Source organism: Micromesistius poutassou (assembly GCF_964030765.1).
Source record: "Micromesistius poutassou genome assembly, contig: SCAFFOLD_383, whole genome shotgun sequence".
In the NCBI taxonomy this organism is placed as follows: Eukaryota; Metazoa; Chordata; class Actinopteri; order Gadiformes; family Gadidae; genus Micromesistius; species Micromesistius poutassou.
In genome coordinates, this window is record NW_028178240.1 from 11,609 (window position 1) to 27,500 (window position 15,892).

The following is a 15,892-nucleotide window of genomic DNA, read 5'->3' on the forward strand; positions in this document are numbered from 1 at the left end:
AATACTTCTCAAAGGCTACAAGTTTCCAAATCCACGCGGTCTAACCATAGGGTCTAAGTAACACACTTAACCCAGAAATAACATCGATAATAACTCTGAACAGCCGGTTTGTACTTACCACGTCACCGGGCAGCTTTCTGAATGAACTCTCGTTTCCCTCCCAAACGAAAACACCTGCTGCGGAGTACGGGAGGCGACAGGGCTCATGGGAAATGGAGTCATTACGGATTAGATCCAAAGATACTTTACAGTAAATTCAGATACTTGGCATTAATTCAGATACTTACTCTTTACCCTAAACAATATAATTAGGCTTGTGATTTATGTCAGTACAAACAGAACCAGTTAAAGCCTCCTTTCCTGCTCCACTTTCCCCTCGTTATGAAACATCGCGATATTAACCAATATGTATTTAATGTAAGATATTCTATGGTTTCATGTGCAAGGCCAGTAGGAAAGGGTTTTATAGTGACACTAGTAAATAAATATATAAGTGTAGAGCCAGCCACAAACAACAGACAGTTGCACTGTAGAGAAAAGTCTGGTGATTTCAGCCGGACTCAACCGGTCTGGGTAAGTTTACCCAGTAAAAAGAGTAACTCTTCAGTGTTAGAGACTAAAGCTGTGTTCCAAATGGTTCCTATCACGGATACAGTGCACTAGATGGATAGGGTGCTCGCCATTTTGTAGTGCTGTTCAAATTCTCAGTGGTTAATTTCGTTCACTATGAGTGACTACAGTGGATACTAATAATACCCAACATGCGTGAACATACGATGTTCCCTACATGTTACTCCCGTAGACCACAATGCAATGCGGGAGCATTTACTGACGCAAATGACGTTAGAAAATGTCCAGCGTAGTGTCCGAATTCTGGTTTGTTGGTTCCCTATATAGTTCACTACATCATAAACACTATATAGTTCACTATATCATAAACACTACATAGTTCACTATATCATAAACACTGTATAGTTCACTGTATCATAAACACTATATAGTTCACTGTATCATAAACACTATATAGTTCACTATATCATAAACACTATATAGTTCACTATATCATAAACACTGTATAGTTCACTATATCATAAACACTATATAGTTCACTGTATCATAAACACTATATAGTTCACTATATCATAAACACTATATAGGGAATAGTGAGTGAGTGAATAGGGAACGATTTTGAACACAGCTTAAGTCCTCCTGGTCTGGTTCAGAGCCCCAGGACATGGAAGGGGTCTGATGAGAGTGGGGTTACTGTTGCTAGGGCCTAGTGTCCTAGCAACAGTAACTACCGAGAGGTCAACACAGCCACAGACATATGCAGACACCTCATCCATGGGAAAACGTCAACTTTCCATGGTCCCGGTAACCATGGCAGCGGGCATCACCACACCGCCCCCCCCGTAGCGCAGAACGGCTCGGAGCTGCGCGCTACGACTTTAAAATGACGTCAAAGTCTACAAACGTGAGTTTATTTTTTATTTTTTTTTGAAGAACTACAGATCTACAGACATGGGTTGAAGAGTCAAACTTTATTTACAAAAATACTGAGAACCAAACAGGAAGCGCGATGGAGCGAGCTCCACAACAGAGGCGCCCGGCGCAGGGGCCGGACCGGACCTGCGCCGGGAGACCGCGCGGCGCGGCGCTCATCGTCCACGGGTCCGCGGGGGGCGCCGCGCTCTGGGTTCTTCTGAGCTGAGGTCGTCCAGCTTACTTCCTGCGGCGGGCAGCAGCTCCCTTCTTGCTGCTGTGATGTCACGACAACACAGGAAACACGTCAGGTTCCTGTCGCTACCCTCCAGGGACCGCTAGACCACCTCGACCCTCCGCTAGACCACTAGACCACCTCTACCCTCCGCTAGACCACCTCGACCCTCCACTAGACCACCTCTACCCTCCACTAGACCACCTCTATCCTCCACTAGACCACTAGACCACCTCGACCCTCCACTAGACCACCTCTACCCTCCACTAGACCACCTCTATCCTCCACTAGACCACTAGACCACCTCGACCCTCCACTAGACCACCTCTACCCTCCACTAGACCACCTCTACCCTCCACTAGACCACCTCTACCCTCCACTAGACCACTAGACCACCTCTACCCTCCACTAGACCACTAGACCACCTCTACCCTCCACTAGACCACCTCGACCCTCCACTAGACCACTAGACCACCTCAACCCTCCACTAGACCACCTCTACCCTCCACTAGACCACTAGACCACCTCTACCCTCCACTAGACCACCTCTACCCTCCACTAGACCGCTGGACCACCTCTACCCTCCACTAGACCACTAGACCACCTCAACCCTCCACTAGACCACCTCTACCCTCCACTAGACCACTAGACCACCTCAACCCTCCACTAGACCACCTCTACCCTCCACTAGACCACTAGACCACCTCTACCCTCCGCTAGACCACCTCTACCCTCCACTAGACCACTAGACCACCTCAACCCTCCACTAGACCACTAGACCACCTCTACCCTCCACTAGACCACTAGACCACCTCAACCCTCCACTAGACCACCTCTACCCTCCACTAGACCACTAGACCACCTCTACCCTCCACTAGACCACTAGACCACCTCTACCCTCCACTAGACCACCTCTACCCTCCACTAGACCACCTCGACCCTCCACTAGACCACCTCGACCCTCCGCTAGACCACCTCGACCCTCCACTAGACCACTAGACCACCTCTAGCCTCCGCTAGACCACCTCTACCCTCCGCTAGACCACCTCTACCCTCCGCTAGACCACCTCTACCCTCCGCTAGACCACCTCTACCCTCCACTAGACCACCTCGACCCTCCACTAGACCACTAGACCACCTCGACCCTCCACTAGACCACCTCTACCCTCCACTAGACCACCTCTACCCTCCACTAGACCACTAGACCACCTCTACCCTCCACTAGACCACCTCTACCCTCCACTAGACCACCTCTACCCTCCACTAGACCACTAGACCACCTCGACCCTCCACTAGACCACCTCTACCCTCCACTAGACCACCTCTACCCTCCACTAGACCACCTCTACCCTCCACTAGACCACTAGACCACCTCTACCCTCCACTAGACCACCTCTACCCTCCACTAGACCACTAGACCACCTCTACCCTCCACTAGACCACCTCGACCCTCCACTAGACCACTAGACCACCTCTACCCTCCACTAGACCACCTCTACCCTCCACTAGACCACTAGACCACCTCTACCCTCCACTAGACCACCTCTACCCTCCGCTAGACCACCTCTACCCTTCACTAGACCACCTCTACCCTCCACTAGACCACCTCTACCCTCCACTAGACCACCCTGATCCTTGCTTAGGCCTCATTGAGTATAAAGTTAACTTTGCTCTTTTCAATAGTCTAGATTACAGTATATGGCCCTAGGAGGCTAGTCTGAGTACTACCACAGTATTCTAAGGCTCTTTGATACTAGTAGGCCTACAATAGTACTGCTAAAGTATTCTATGCTCCTACTATGCTCTTACTAGCACTCTCAAGTACTACAATTCTAGTAATGGTACTAGCGTAGTATTCTATGGCCCTACATTGTACCAACCCGGTATTGTTTGGCCCTTTGATTCTAGTACATTTGTAAAAACACAGTATTGTTTGAGCCACACCACTGAACAGCAAAAGGTAAATTTGAACAGGAAATGAGTTTAGAGCATGCAGCATGCCTTCAACCCCTAGGGCAGGGGATTTAAACCAGCAACCTGCTGCCTGTGATTCTGCTTCTTGATCACAGTTTGATTTAAGCTTTTATTAACCTTAAGGTTAATAAATGTTTACGAGCCGTTGAATGTAGAGACGACAAATAAACACACAAATCACCTCACAAAAGCCACCCGGACATGCTGAACTTACCTGGAGGAACCGGACTTGGGATGGAGCGCACAAACACAGTTTACACAACGAACCACAAGTTCACGTCCCCCCACCACTGTATGCCTCGCTGGTGGTCATTATATCGAGACCGATGTCAACACATCTGTGCTTGCAATATAATGTACTCTGTACTCTGCAGAATGGTGTTGGTGAAAACCAGACACACAGCCGTGCTAGATAGTACTATCCATACGTCTGTAGATAGTATAACATCTGGGGTGATAGTAGAAGGAGATGTTATGGTTCAGGAGCCAACACAGGTTCAATGGCAGCATAAAGACCACGAGGAGACCAGGGTGATCGAGGGTCATGACCGTCTGGTCTGGAGCCCTCCTGCTCTGGGAACCATCGTTTGGTCTGTCGGCCTCCAGAGCTCACCCTGCTCAACCCGTGTCTCCATGTGACATGAACGCAACACGAACGCAAGAACGCAACACGCAGCGCCTCCAGGAGCCATGCCCATCACAGCATGGCTCTTCTGGAGCGTGTTGAGTTCGTGACGCGCGTCATCGGTGGACAACATCTTCTGAAAGGAGTTCCACGGGAGAGAGCGGACCGAGGGGTCTGTGAGGAGAGGGCCATGTTCTACACCCTCATGGCCTCGTCATCGTCATCAGGGACCCCGTCCATGGGATCATGGTCTCTGTACCATCGTTGATCATGTGATCAACGGCCTCCGAGGGCTGAGGACCATGCGCTAAGGGTGTCCTGGTCGAGGCTCAGGGGCTGGAGCCCCAGTACTTACTATTTCTGCAACTGATCGATGCGATTCCTGAGGTTGAGCACCTAGAAGTGAGCACACAGCAACCCGTTTAACACCGGACACAAGACTCTGAGACGACCTCACCTGCTCCTCCGCCCCGCCACGCCCGCCGGGCTCAGGGTCCACTGCGCCCAGGGACGAGGAACTTACCTGGACACGCCGACTAGTTTAAGAGCTGAGCCCCTAGACCAGGAGGGTCTCCTCCCTGGTGGGGTCCTAACACCACCCTATGTGGAGCTCTCTGAGCCAATGCTCCCCTGACGTTCTTACCGGGCTCTAGTCTGTCCATGCCAGGCGCTCAGCAGGCCATGCAGCCTTCAAACACCTGATCTCAACGTTACTTACAATTTACTGAGCTCCTCCACTCTCTTACGCAGAGTTGTGACCTGGAGATCAGAGGTCAGACTGGGTTCACATCTCAGTCCCACCCCCCTCGCCTCTCCCCGCGGGAGGGAGGCCGCTAGCTCGGTGCTACGGTGCTACTGGCGGCTACGTAACGCGGATGTGTGGACGTTCTGGAACGTTCTCAGTATTAAGGGACTAGGGGACATAGGGACTATTTGAGGGGTAAGTTTGTATGTTCCAGGGTTACCTGACAACTCAACAGTATATGTTGGATGTACGCGGACATGATGAAGATATGTGTTGGATATATCCAACATGTATTTATCAGTTATTTGTTAACGTCCTCATTGATCGGTACAGAGGATGCAAAACGTAATATCAAATATAAAATAAACCTGAGTCTGGTATCATAGAATAGGAGAAACGATAATCCTGCAGAACCTTTAACATCTGAAGTAAGGGAACATTAGAAAGACATTAGGTAGACAGACAGAGAGACAGAGAGACAGAGAGACAGGCAGACAGAGAGACAGGCAGACAGAGAGACAGGCAGACAGACAGACAGACAGACAGAGAGACAGGCAGACAGACAGAGAGACAGACAGACAGGCAGACAGACAGAGAGACAGGCAGACAGACAGAGAGACAGACAGACAGGCAGACAGAGAGACAGACAGAGAGACAGACAGACAGGCAGACAGAGAGACAGGCAGACAGACAGACAGACAGACAGAGAGACAGAGACAGACAGACAGGCAGACAGAGAGACAGACAGACAGGCAGACAGAGAGACAGGCAGACAGACAGACAGACAGAGAGACAGACAGACAGACAGACAGGCAGACAGAGAGACAGACAGACAGACAGAGCGAGAGAGAGAGACAGGGGGAGTTAGAGAGAGAGACAGACAGACAGGTTGATACTCACCTCATACTTCTGCCTCTTCAGTCTCTCCATGTGGTCGAACTTCTCAGACTCCAGTGTGCTCATCCATTCATGGAGCTCGTTGATCTTATCCCTGGGGAGGAGACAGTTCAGCGCGTCACCACCAGGTGGTGCTGGTGGGTGTAGCGCGGCAGCACCACCTGGTGGTGGTGACGCGCTACAACCACCACCCATGGACAGCTAGACAGATAGACAGCTCGACTAGCTGGCTATCTAGACGGTAACACATGTGGAGAGCGTATCCGAGAGGAGCTCGATCGTAACACGTCGTGCTAAGTGTCATGTTTACTTGAGCTTATCCTCGTTGAGGTGGTCAATGTTCAGAGCCTTGCGTCTTCCAGCCAGAATCTTCTTCTTCTTCTCTCTCTCTGTTTCCTTCTTTCCTCCTCCCCTCTTCTGGTCAGCCTGGGGGGGGGGGGGGGGGGGGGCGGGGGATTAGTATGTGCGTGATGTGTGCATGGTATGTATAGTGTACATAGTGTGTATAAGGTGTGTGTATAGTGTGTGTGCATTGTGTGTGTATACAGGGTGTGTATGTGTTATCATGGGATGGTCCTACTCTCTGCAGGTGGCTGCTGTAGCGTCAGTGTGTATAGTGTGTGTGTGTGTGTGTGTATAGTGTGTGTGTATAGTGTGTGTGTATAGTGTTATGGCCGTCCCTACCTTCTGCAGATGACTGCTGTAGTTGGAGCCCATGTTGGACAGAGCCGACTTCTTCTTTGCATCCTCTTCCATCTTTTTCTTGGCATCAGCCTCCTCCCTCTTCAGCCTCTCCTCCTGCTCACACACACAGGGAAACACACACACACACACACACACACACACACACACACACACACACACACACACACACACATGTATTTAGGGGAGGAGGTGGGGAGTGGCGAGGAGGTGCGTGGCTGTGCGCGGCGGGAGGTGCAGACCTCGCGTCTGGCCTGGCGCTCCTTGTCCTTCTCAGCGCGGATCCTCAGCTGCTCGGCTCTCTCAGCCCTACGTTTCTCCTGCACACACACACACACACACACACACATGGTTAGAATACACACCAACATACAGGTCTAAGACACACACACATCAACGTGTTCACATGTCAACATGAAGGCAGTGTGTGTGAAACAGCCACCCTGTGAGCGTGTGCCATGTCTCACAATTCTCTCCTTGAGGGCAATCAGCTCCTCCTCCTCCTTCTTCCTGCCCTCAAAGTGAGCATCGATCAGGCCCTGGAGCTCTGACAGATCCTTGTTCTGACGCTTCTTCTGGATGTCCTGCAGAGCCACCACCACACCACATGTTAACACACGGTCCCCATACACCACATGTTAACACACGGTCCCCATACACCACATGTTAACACACGGTCCCCATACACCACCACACCATATGTTAATACACGGTCCCCATACACCACATGTTAACACACGGTCCCCATACACCACATGTTAACATACTGTCCCCATACACCACATGTTAACATACGGTCCCCATACACCACCACACCATATGTTAATACACGGTCCCCATACACCACATGTTAACATACGGTCCCCATACACCACCACACCATATGTTAATACACGGTCCCCATACACCACATGTTAACATACGGTCCCCATACACCACATGTTAACATACGGTCCCCATACACCACATGTTAACATACGGTCCCCATACACCACATGTTAACACACGGTCCCCATACACCACATGTTAATACACGGTCCCCATACACCACATGTTAACATACGGTCCCCATACACCACATGTTAACATACGGTCCCCATACACCACATGTTAACATACGGTCCCCATACACCACATGTTAACATACGGTCCCCATACACCACCAGACATGGCCTTGTAAACAACCCAAAAGAGCCAAAACACACGATGACTCAGATCAAACTTACGTCAAAGTCCACTTTCTCACCATCGGGAATCTTGGGTGCGCTAGGCCTACAAGAGGGAAGACATGTTAGCGTCGGTCTCTAGGCGCAGGACGGGTACCACAGGCTCGTAATCACAGCCAATGCTCCACAAATGATTTGATATCGTAAAAATGGAGGAGAGGAGGACTTACTTGAACTTTGGCTTCTCGTCTGTGTGTCCATAAGCGAAGAGGGAACAAGTACAGGTGACCTCGTTAGAGTGTTGGGTTAGATGTCTTGTTTTAAGAAGAAGCTCTATTCATTCATCCATAGTGTTACTCAAGCAAAGATGTCTCAGGCATTAATGGGTTTAAAATCAATTTTTCTTAAACCAATTAATTAAAAATGTGGAAATGATTGGTAAAATAAAAAATGTCTACAGTTGATTTGTCTTCAACTTCGAGTTAGAAAAGTTAGATGCTGTTAAACTAGTTCCACATGAATACATGGTTTATGGTGATCAGAAGATGCTTTATTATACTACTAGTCTTCTTAGTTATTAGTCATTATTAGCATTAAAGTTAGTGTCTAAAAGAAGGACGTACACCTAAAACATGGACATGATTCTTCTAGAAACTAGATGAGTGGAACAGTGTGAAGAGTGTGGACAGATGTTGATGTGTCGTAACATCTGTAGAGTTGTTCGTATGCTTTGGCTTGACCCAAAACCGTTTGAACCAAGCAGGACACAATGCTGGTGGTGGTTTGCGAGAGATGTAAACACCATGCGAAGCATGCTAACGATGGGGATGGAACGCTAGCGCTAAAGCACGTTAGCATGTCAGATTCTTTCATCCTTTGCTTTTTGACAGTAATTGGTCTTTCATGAAGTAAGATTTGTGTAAAAGCCAATTGGGCAGTGGTCCAGTGGGCCTTGGATCAGCACAGAGCAGTAGAGCAGACCTCCACCACATGGTACACCCTGGAGCCCCTAACCCCAGCCCCCCACGTCTAACACATGTCTAACAGGTCCACAGCAGCCCCCCACGTCTAACACATGTCTAACAGGTCCACAGCAGAACCACACGTCTTACACATGTCTAACAGGTCTACAGCAGAACCACACGTCTTACACATGTCTAACAGGTCTACAGCAGAACCACATGTCTAACAAGTCTCTGGACATACCTTCCTCTCCAGTGGCATCTGCATGCAGCAAGCATCCAAGACAAAAGAGCAAAAATGAAGAGCATTAGCGATGGAAGCAGAGCGTGTGGTCTGTACGCCCGACCCCTGGCCGGCGTCGGGCGTACAGACCACTGTTGCAGATGACATAGCTCTATCCTGAAGGGGACATGAGACGTGAGGCGTTCATGTCCTCAGACGTGATAGAAGCCATGCAGGGCCTCTACAGGAGACACCAAGAGATTCAATGATTTGATTTGGAGTTTGATGGATAAACTATAGCATGCGTCTCCAATACCCTGACTGGAGTCAGTCTCAGGTCTAATGACTAGACAGGACTAGAACGTACATATATACATATGTATATACATATATACATATATATACATACAAACATACAAATATATATATATATATATACATACACATATATATATACACATATACATACAAACATATATATATACACATACATATATATAGATGTGTGTATAGATATGTGCATATACATATATATATATATATGTATGTATATATATATGTATATACACATATATATGTACATATATATACCCATATATAAACACACATATATTTACTTATTTACTTTATCAAATATATTATGTAATATAATAATCTTACATGCAGTCTCAATGCCAAAAAGCGGTTCTCTGTTGTTATACTCTGAAGTGGACAGTATCAGATATAAAACAGAGAATAAAGCTGCATCCAAATGGGTTTGGATACAGCTTATGAAAGCCAGCTGTATCAAACCTCTCAATGTAATGTAAATATTAGATTCCAGTCGAGGCCTGGTAGAAGCTAGGCGTGGCAGAAGGGAGGCTAGGTGTCGCATTACAGCGGTTTGGCTTCTAGGATGTTCTCCAATCAGAGAGCTAAGGCTGCGTTGCCAGTGGAGCTCAGGGGCTGCACCTCCTCCTGCAGCAGCAGCCTGCGCCCCCCCAGCAGGGGGCGCTCATGCTGGGTAGAAGCAGCAGTGGGGGGCGATGTGGTGGAGTTGAAGGTAGCACGTCTACTGTGATTGGTTGGGTCATGTGGGCTGGGACCAGTGGGATCTGTCTGTCTGTCTGATGGATCACACTGCCAAGTTCAGGATGAAAGAGCTCTGACATACCTTCAAGCTCCTCGGCTTCTGCTTCTGCTTCTGGTTCTGGTTCTGGCTCTGGTTCTACCACTGGTTCTGGCTCTGGCTCTGGCTCTGGTTCCGCTTCAGGCTCTGGTTCTGGCTCGGGGCCCGCCTCCGGGGCCACCTCTACCTCCTGAACTACCTCCTCCTCCACGGCTACACGGCATGCAGGGCAGGACGGGGGGGGGGGGAGGCATGGAGGAGGGGGAGGAGGAGGGGGAGGAGGGGGAGGAGGGGGAGGAGGAGGGGGAGCAGATGAGAGGTGAAGGGGTTGGATGGCGGTGGCGGAGGGGGTCTGAGGAGATGACCACTAGGGGGTGACACTACGGCTATGAGGCGGTGAGAGAGGAGCAGGGTTAAGAGGAAGAAGAGAACAGTCCACATGGGTTAAGTGGTTCTCTGCAGAGAGCCGAGCCCCCTGTGGGAGGAGACCAGGGCGTGGGTCACACCGCTGACCACCCCAAGGACCTGACCGGCGCTACGCTCTTCTCTGTGGACGGGGGGGCGAGGGCTGTGGAGGGGCTGGGTTATCGAGCATGCTACTGACACCCAACACACAGATTAGTACGATTGAAACATAACCCCCTTTTTTTAATATCTAGTCTGAATCTTAGTCTTACCATCGTATTCTTCTTTTTTTCACCCGAGAAAGAGAAAGGAGTGAAATAGGGTTATGAGACAGATCCCGTCTGCTCCCCAGGGGTGGGGGGCAGAGGGGATCCATGCAAGGCATCGGTTCAGTTCTGCTCAGCCCGACGGGGGCTCTCTCCACGTCGGGCTGAGGAGAACCGGACCCCTGGAAGCCCCATGCAGAGCTGCAGGCTCTGTTGGCAAACCAGCAGGTTCCTGCTGGAAGACGGCTTTCCCTCTCAGTTCCCCTGATTGTCCCCTGAGAGCAAAGCCCTGATCTCCAGAAGAGCCACCACACCCTGCTCGGTGGTCAACACGTACGCCTGCAGCTGTGCAACGAGAAGCTGCCTCCACATTCAGGACAGCAGAGGCAGTGTCGCATCACATGAGTCTCCAGCATAAAGCAAAGATACCGGCGAAACAATATTCATCCATCATACAATGATCCACTGAACCGAGTGAGGGCGCACATACAGGAGGAAGGACGACGTTTATCAAGGAAGTACGGAGACTCAGGCTCTTCAGGGAGACACATGGACCGCTTTAGGGTTTTGGACTAAAGAAGATGATATGGTTGTAACTTACCCTCGACCTGATCACTGCAGGGGGAGGAGAGAGAGAGAGAGAGAGAGAGAGAGAGAGAGAGAGAGAGAGAGGGGGGGGGGGGGGGGAGACATACAGAAATAGAGGAGATAATTAGACAATGTCAAAAATGAGCAAATTAATAAAATAAGCAGATGTGCTAAGTGGGAATGGCTGGTGGTACTTACACATCTTCAGTGTCAGACATGGTGACAGTGGACTTATAGACCTGGGGAAGGAAGAGTATAGTGTTGACCTGGTATTTATAGACCAGGGTTCAATTACAGGGGTCTTAAATACCCCAGCCCCACCCCCCACTGCCGACATACCACTCATTAAACCCAAACACCAAGGTGCTCATTCTCACTGCTGCTCTAACCCTTCTTCATTTGGAGGAAGTCGTGACTTAAACCGGACATACTTCAGCTAGAACACATCCCTCTGGAAATCAGACTCAGTGCTGGCCCAACGCCTCCACACGTCCTGCCGGCCACCTCGGGGAGAGGTGTGGGATCATCTGGTGGACTCAACGTCTCGGTTTATAATTAGCTTGAATGGTGTGAAACGTGAGCCACGTCTTGAATGTGCGTCTCGGCTGATAAACGAGAAGGCATCCAAACATAGCATGGAGCTAACCGCCCTCCTCCACCAATGGGCGGGGGGCGTGCGGCCGGGAGCCTGTAAAAGGACAGCCCTCCCGCGCTGCTGCTGTGCGAGCTCAACCTCCAGGCCGGCACTAAGGTGCATATCTTTAGACGCCTCGGCTTCAATGAGTCCTTCAGCAGCTGATGTCATTCATAGCATGCTGCTCCAAGGGCTTCCATAGCAGGCTAGTCTGTTTGGACTGGGTTGATGAGTGGGGCTACACCAGATTGATTCCTTCATTTGGCATCAACGGAGAACCCGTTCAAATGGATGATGTGTTCTGAAGGTTTGTGGGGCAGGGCCAGAGATAAACAAGAGATAAATAGAGATGGTTTAATCTCCCATTAGCAGCAGATCTCATTACCGGGGTCCCTCTGGAGGGTCCCTCACTCCTCCACTATTTCAGAGCAGACAGCTGTGGGCTTCAGAGCCAGCCACAGGCCAGCTTCGGGTTTCAGAAGATCTGTTACAGATCCACTCCTTTCTCTTGGAATAGAACCTCCTCTCCTTATCTGGAGGCTCCTCTCCTGAACCCTGGTTTCTCTGGGTTCCCCGACTCAGCTACCAGTGAACCACTTGGTGAATCAACACTATCAAAACACTGTTACTTGGTGGAGATGGACCTACAAGATGGTTCCTGGTCATTGTTATTCAAACCTCTTTTGCTAAGTGTTTCCTCCACTCTCTACTTGACTCTGGATGCGGAGGGCTTTGGTATGGGACGTGGCTGGATGAGTAAACAATGTAAGCTATGTGTAATGCAGCAGTGCTAAGTCCAGGGAGTCCCATCCCCAGAGTGTATAGCTGTTTATCCTCAAGGCATGCCTCCCTCAAGGTGCCACCATACCTCACCCATTTACAGCTTGGCTTCAAGAAACAACATGTCCAAAAACATCCAAAGATACATCAAATAACACTCCAACAATATGGGAAAATCACAAAACACTTAAACCACCAATCACGTTTTGAAAAACAGCTGAGGTTATTGCAAGGGTTGCATAGCGTATTAATCTAACCATCAGCCCTACTGTCATCACAGCATAAGCTCTGAATGGTTTGTAAATCCACTGTTATGTGGAACCTCTCAGCCTCTACACAACAATTTGTCTGGACCAGACCAGATAAACATCAACCCCTCTTCTCTCTGACCAGCAAAGCCCAAGAGACACATTGTCACCTAAGCCAGCCTTGACCCTACACCCAGCAGAAGACAGCAGAGGTGTCTACAGACTCCTTTGTTCTCATGCTGCACCGCTATGGACTCAGCCCAGTGTGGGCTGGGGGTGGGTTTAGGACACTGAACCCTACACCTGTAATCAGTTACCTAGCGAGCACTCACTACACACTCACACACACGCACACTCTCTCTTACCTCAGAAAAGCTGAAAGAAGTGAGCTCTCAGTTGGCCCAGACTGGCTGTAAGGTTCTGCAAACTTACCGGGCTGATTATGTCCTTCTGTTATACTGACATCTGATCCATCCGGCCTCCCCATTGGCCAAGGAGCCGCTAGGGGCATGGGGCCTGGCTTCCCATTGGCCAAGGAAGGTCTGTAAGGCTAGGGTGCTGGGGGTGGGTGAGGCAGACCGGGGTCCCTCAATAAGGAGATAGACAGCTGGCCGGGAGAGGGGAGGGGTCTTCAGGCTGACCCGTTGCTATTTCTGCTTCTGCATTAGGCCAGCAGAATTCAGCAGGCCGCAGGGCGGCGTCACACACACCCGCCAGATGGAGTTTCAGGTGAAGAGTAGAGGAACCTGACGAGGAACCAGACGAGGAGCGTACGGCCTGGCAGGACCACGGTCCAACACCCTGGTACCACCTCCTGGTACCGCCTGGAGCCACCTGGACCAGCGCGACGGCGGGGGGTCCTGAGTCAGACCCCCGAGGAGATGAACGTATGAACTGAGCTGCACTCAGTCTCAACGGTGCGGCATGGATTTGATATCATAAACATCGGCCTCCCCAGTCGTGTTATCATGTGATCTTTAGGTGATTGGTTCATGGATCACCTCCACATTGATCAATAAGCCTGAAAAGCAGGGTGTTGAGATATGATCTGAGCACATTATTACAATGACCATTTATTGATTTCAGATACATGTCACTAAAGGAGCAGGTAGGGGTTAGACAGTACAGAGACAGGTCATTAAGGAGCAGGTAGGGGTTAGACAGTACAGAGACAGGTCATTAAGGAGCAGGTAGGGGTTAGACAGTACAGAGACAGGTCATTAAGGAGCAGGTAGGGGTTAGACAGTACAGAGACAGGTCATTAAGGAGCAGGTAGGGGTTAGACAGTACAGAGACAGGTCATTAAGGAGCAGGTAGGGGTTAGACAGTACAGAGACAGGTCATTAAGGAGCAGGTAGGGGTTAGACAGTACAGAGACAGGTCATTAAGGAGCAGGTAGGGGTTAGACAGTACAGAGACAGGTCATTAAGGAGCAGGTAGGGGTTAGACAGTACAGAGACAGGTCATTAAGGAGCAGGTAGGGGTTAGACAGTACAGAGACAGGTCATTAAGGAGCAGGTAGGGGTTAGACAGTACAGAGACAGGTCATTAAGGAGCAGGTAGGGGTTAGACAGTACAGAGACAGGTCATTAAGGAGCAGGTAGGGGTTAGACAGTACAGAGACAGGTCATTAAGGAGCAGGTAGGGGTTAGACAGTACAGAGACAGGTCATTAAGGAGCAGGTAGGGGTTAGACAGTACAGAGACAGGTCATTAAGGAGCAGGTAGGGGTAAGGGGTCATCTTGCCCTAGGATGCCCATAGGTTAGGCCGAGGTCATTGTGGATTGTACCCAGAACATTTGGCTTGGGGTCCAACACCCTAACCCCCCCCCTAGAACTGATGGAAACACTGCAGAACCTCAGAACATGGTGGGTCTTGACCTCAGAACACGTGGGTCTCAACCTCAGAACCTCAAAAACTGTTGGGTCTCGACCTCAGAACTTCAGAACACACTGGGTCTCTACCTCAGAACACGGTGGGTCTCGACTTCAGAACCTCAGAACACACTGGGTCTCTACTTCAGAACACGGTGGGTCTCTACCTCAGAACACGGTGGGTCTCGACCTCAGAACACGGTGGGTCTCGACCTCAGAACACGGTGGGTCTCGACCTCAGAACCTCAGAACACGGTGGGTCTCGACCTCAGAACACGGTGGGTCTCGACCTCAGAACCTCAGAACACGGTGGGTCTCGACCTCAGAACCTCAGAACACGGTGGGTCTCGACCTCAGAACCTCAGAACACGGTGGGTCTCGACCTCAGAACCTCAGAACACGGTGGGTCTCGACCTCAGAACACGGTGGGTCTCGACCTCAGAACACGGTGGGTCTCGACCTCAGAACACGGTGGGTCTCGACCTCAGAACCTCAGAACACGGTGGGTCTCGACTTCAGAACCTCAGAACACGGTGGGTCTCGACCTCGGCGCCACAGCTCCAAACATGTCACACTACACCAGAGGCTTGGTCCTTCCTCGGTTTCCACCTCATTAAAGACAGACCTGTTCAGGAGGAGCCCACACGTCTGTACCACCATCATCTCCACAGGCTCATGAAGTTGGCAACTTTGGTAGGACTTCACTCATCCAATCGCAGACACAGAACTGTAAATACAAACACAGGCTCAGGGAAACAAGGATAGAGACCCAGGTAGAGACCCAGGTAGAGACCCAGATAGAGACCCAGGGGGTAGAGACCCAGATAGAGACCCAGGGGGTAGAGACCCAGGGGGTAGAGACCCAGTAGAGACCCAGTAGAGACCCAGGTAGAGACCCAGGTAGAGACCCAGTAGAGACCCAGGTAGAGACCCAGGGGGGTAGAGACCCAGGGGGTAGAGACCCAGGGGGTAGAGAC

At 50.3% G+C, this 15,892-nt stretch overlaps 1 protein-coding gene across 2 annotated transcripts; it reads right to left on the reverse strand.

The window, feature by feature from the left end:
* Window positions 1–1,522: 1,522 nt before the first annotated feature.
* Window positions 1,523–13,504, reverse strand: LOC311374651 (troponin T, fast skeletal muscle isoforms-like). 2 transcript variants are annotated; one of them, XM_084490451.1, is made up of 14 exons: window positions 13,406–13,504; window positions 11,577–11,617; window positions 11,392–11,405; window positions 10,165–10,332; window positions 9,033–9,050; window positions 8,057–8,075; window positions 7,887–7,932; window positions 7,128–7,244; window positions 6,903–6,980; window positions 6,643–6,756; window positions 6,269–6,384; window positions 5,962–6,052; window positions 5,035–5,075; window positions 1,523–1,759 (listed from the first exon to the last, which is right to left on the reverse strand). In XM_084490451.1, the coding sequence occupies exons 2-14, from the start codon at window positions 11,594–11,596 to the stop codon at window positions 1,723–1,725; spliced, it is 879 nt and encodes a 292-aa protein (XP_084346577.1). In that variant the 5' UTR covers window positions 11,597–11,617; window positions 13,406–13,504; the 3' UTR covers window positions 1,523–1,722. The 2 variants fall into 2 exon arrangements, with proteins under 2 accessions (XP_084346577.1, XP_084346578.1); XM_084490452.1 differs by lacking the exons at window positions 9,033–9,050; window positions 10,165–10,332 and having other exon boundaries at window positions 13,406–13,490.
* Between the last annotated feature and the right edge of the window lie 2,388 nt (window positions 13,505–15,892).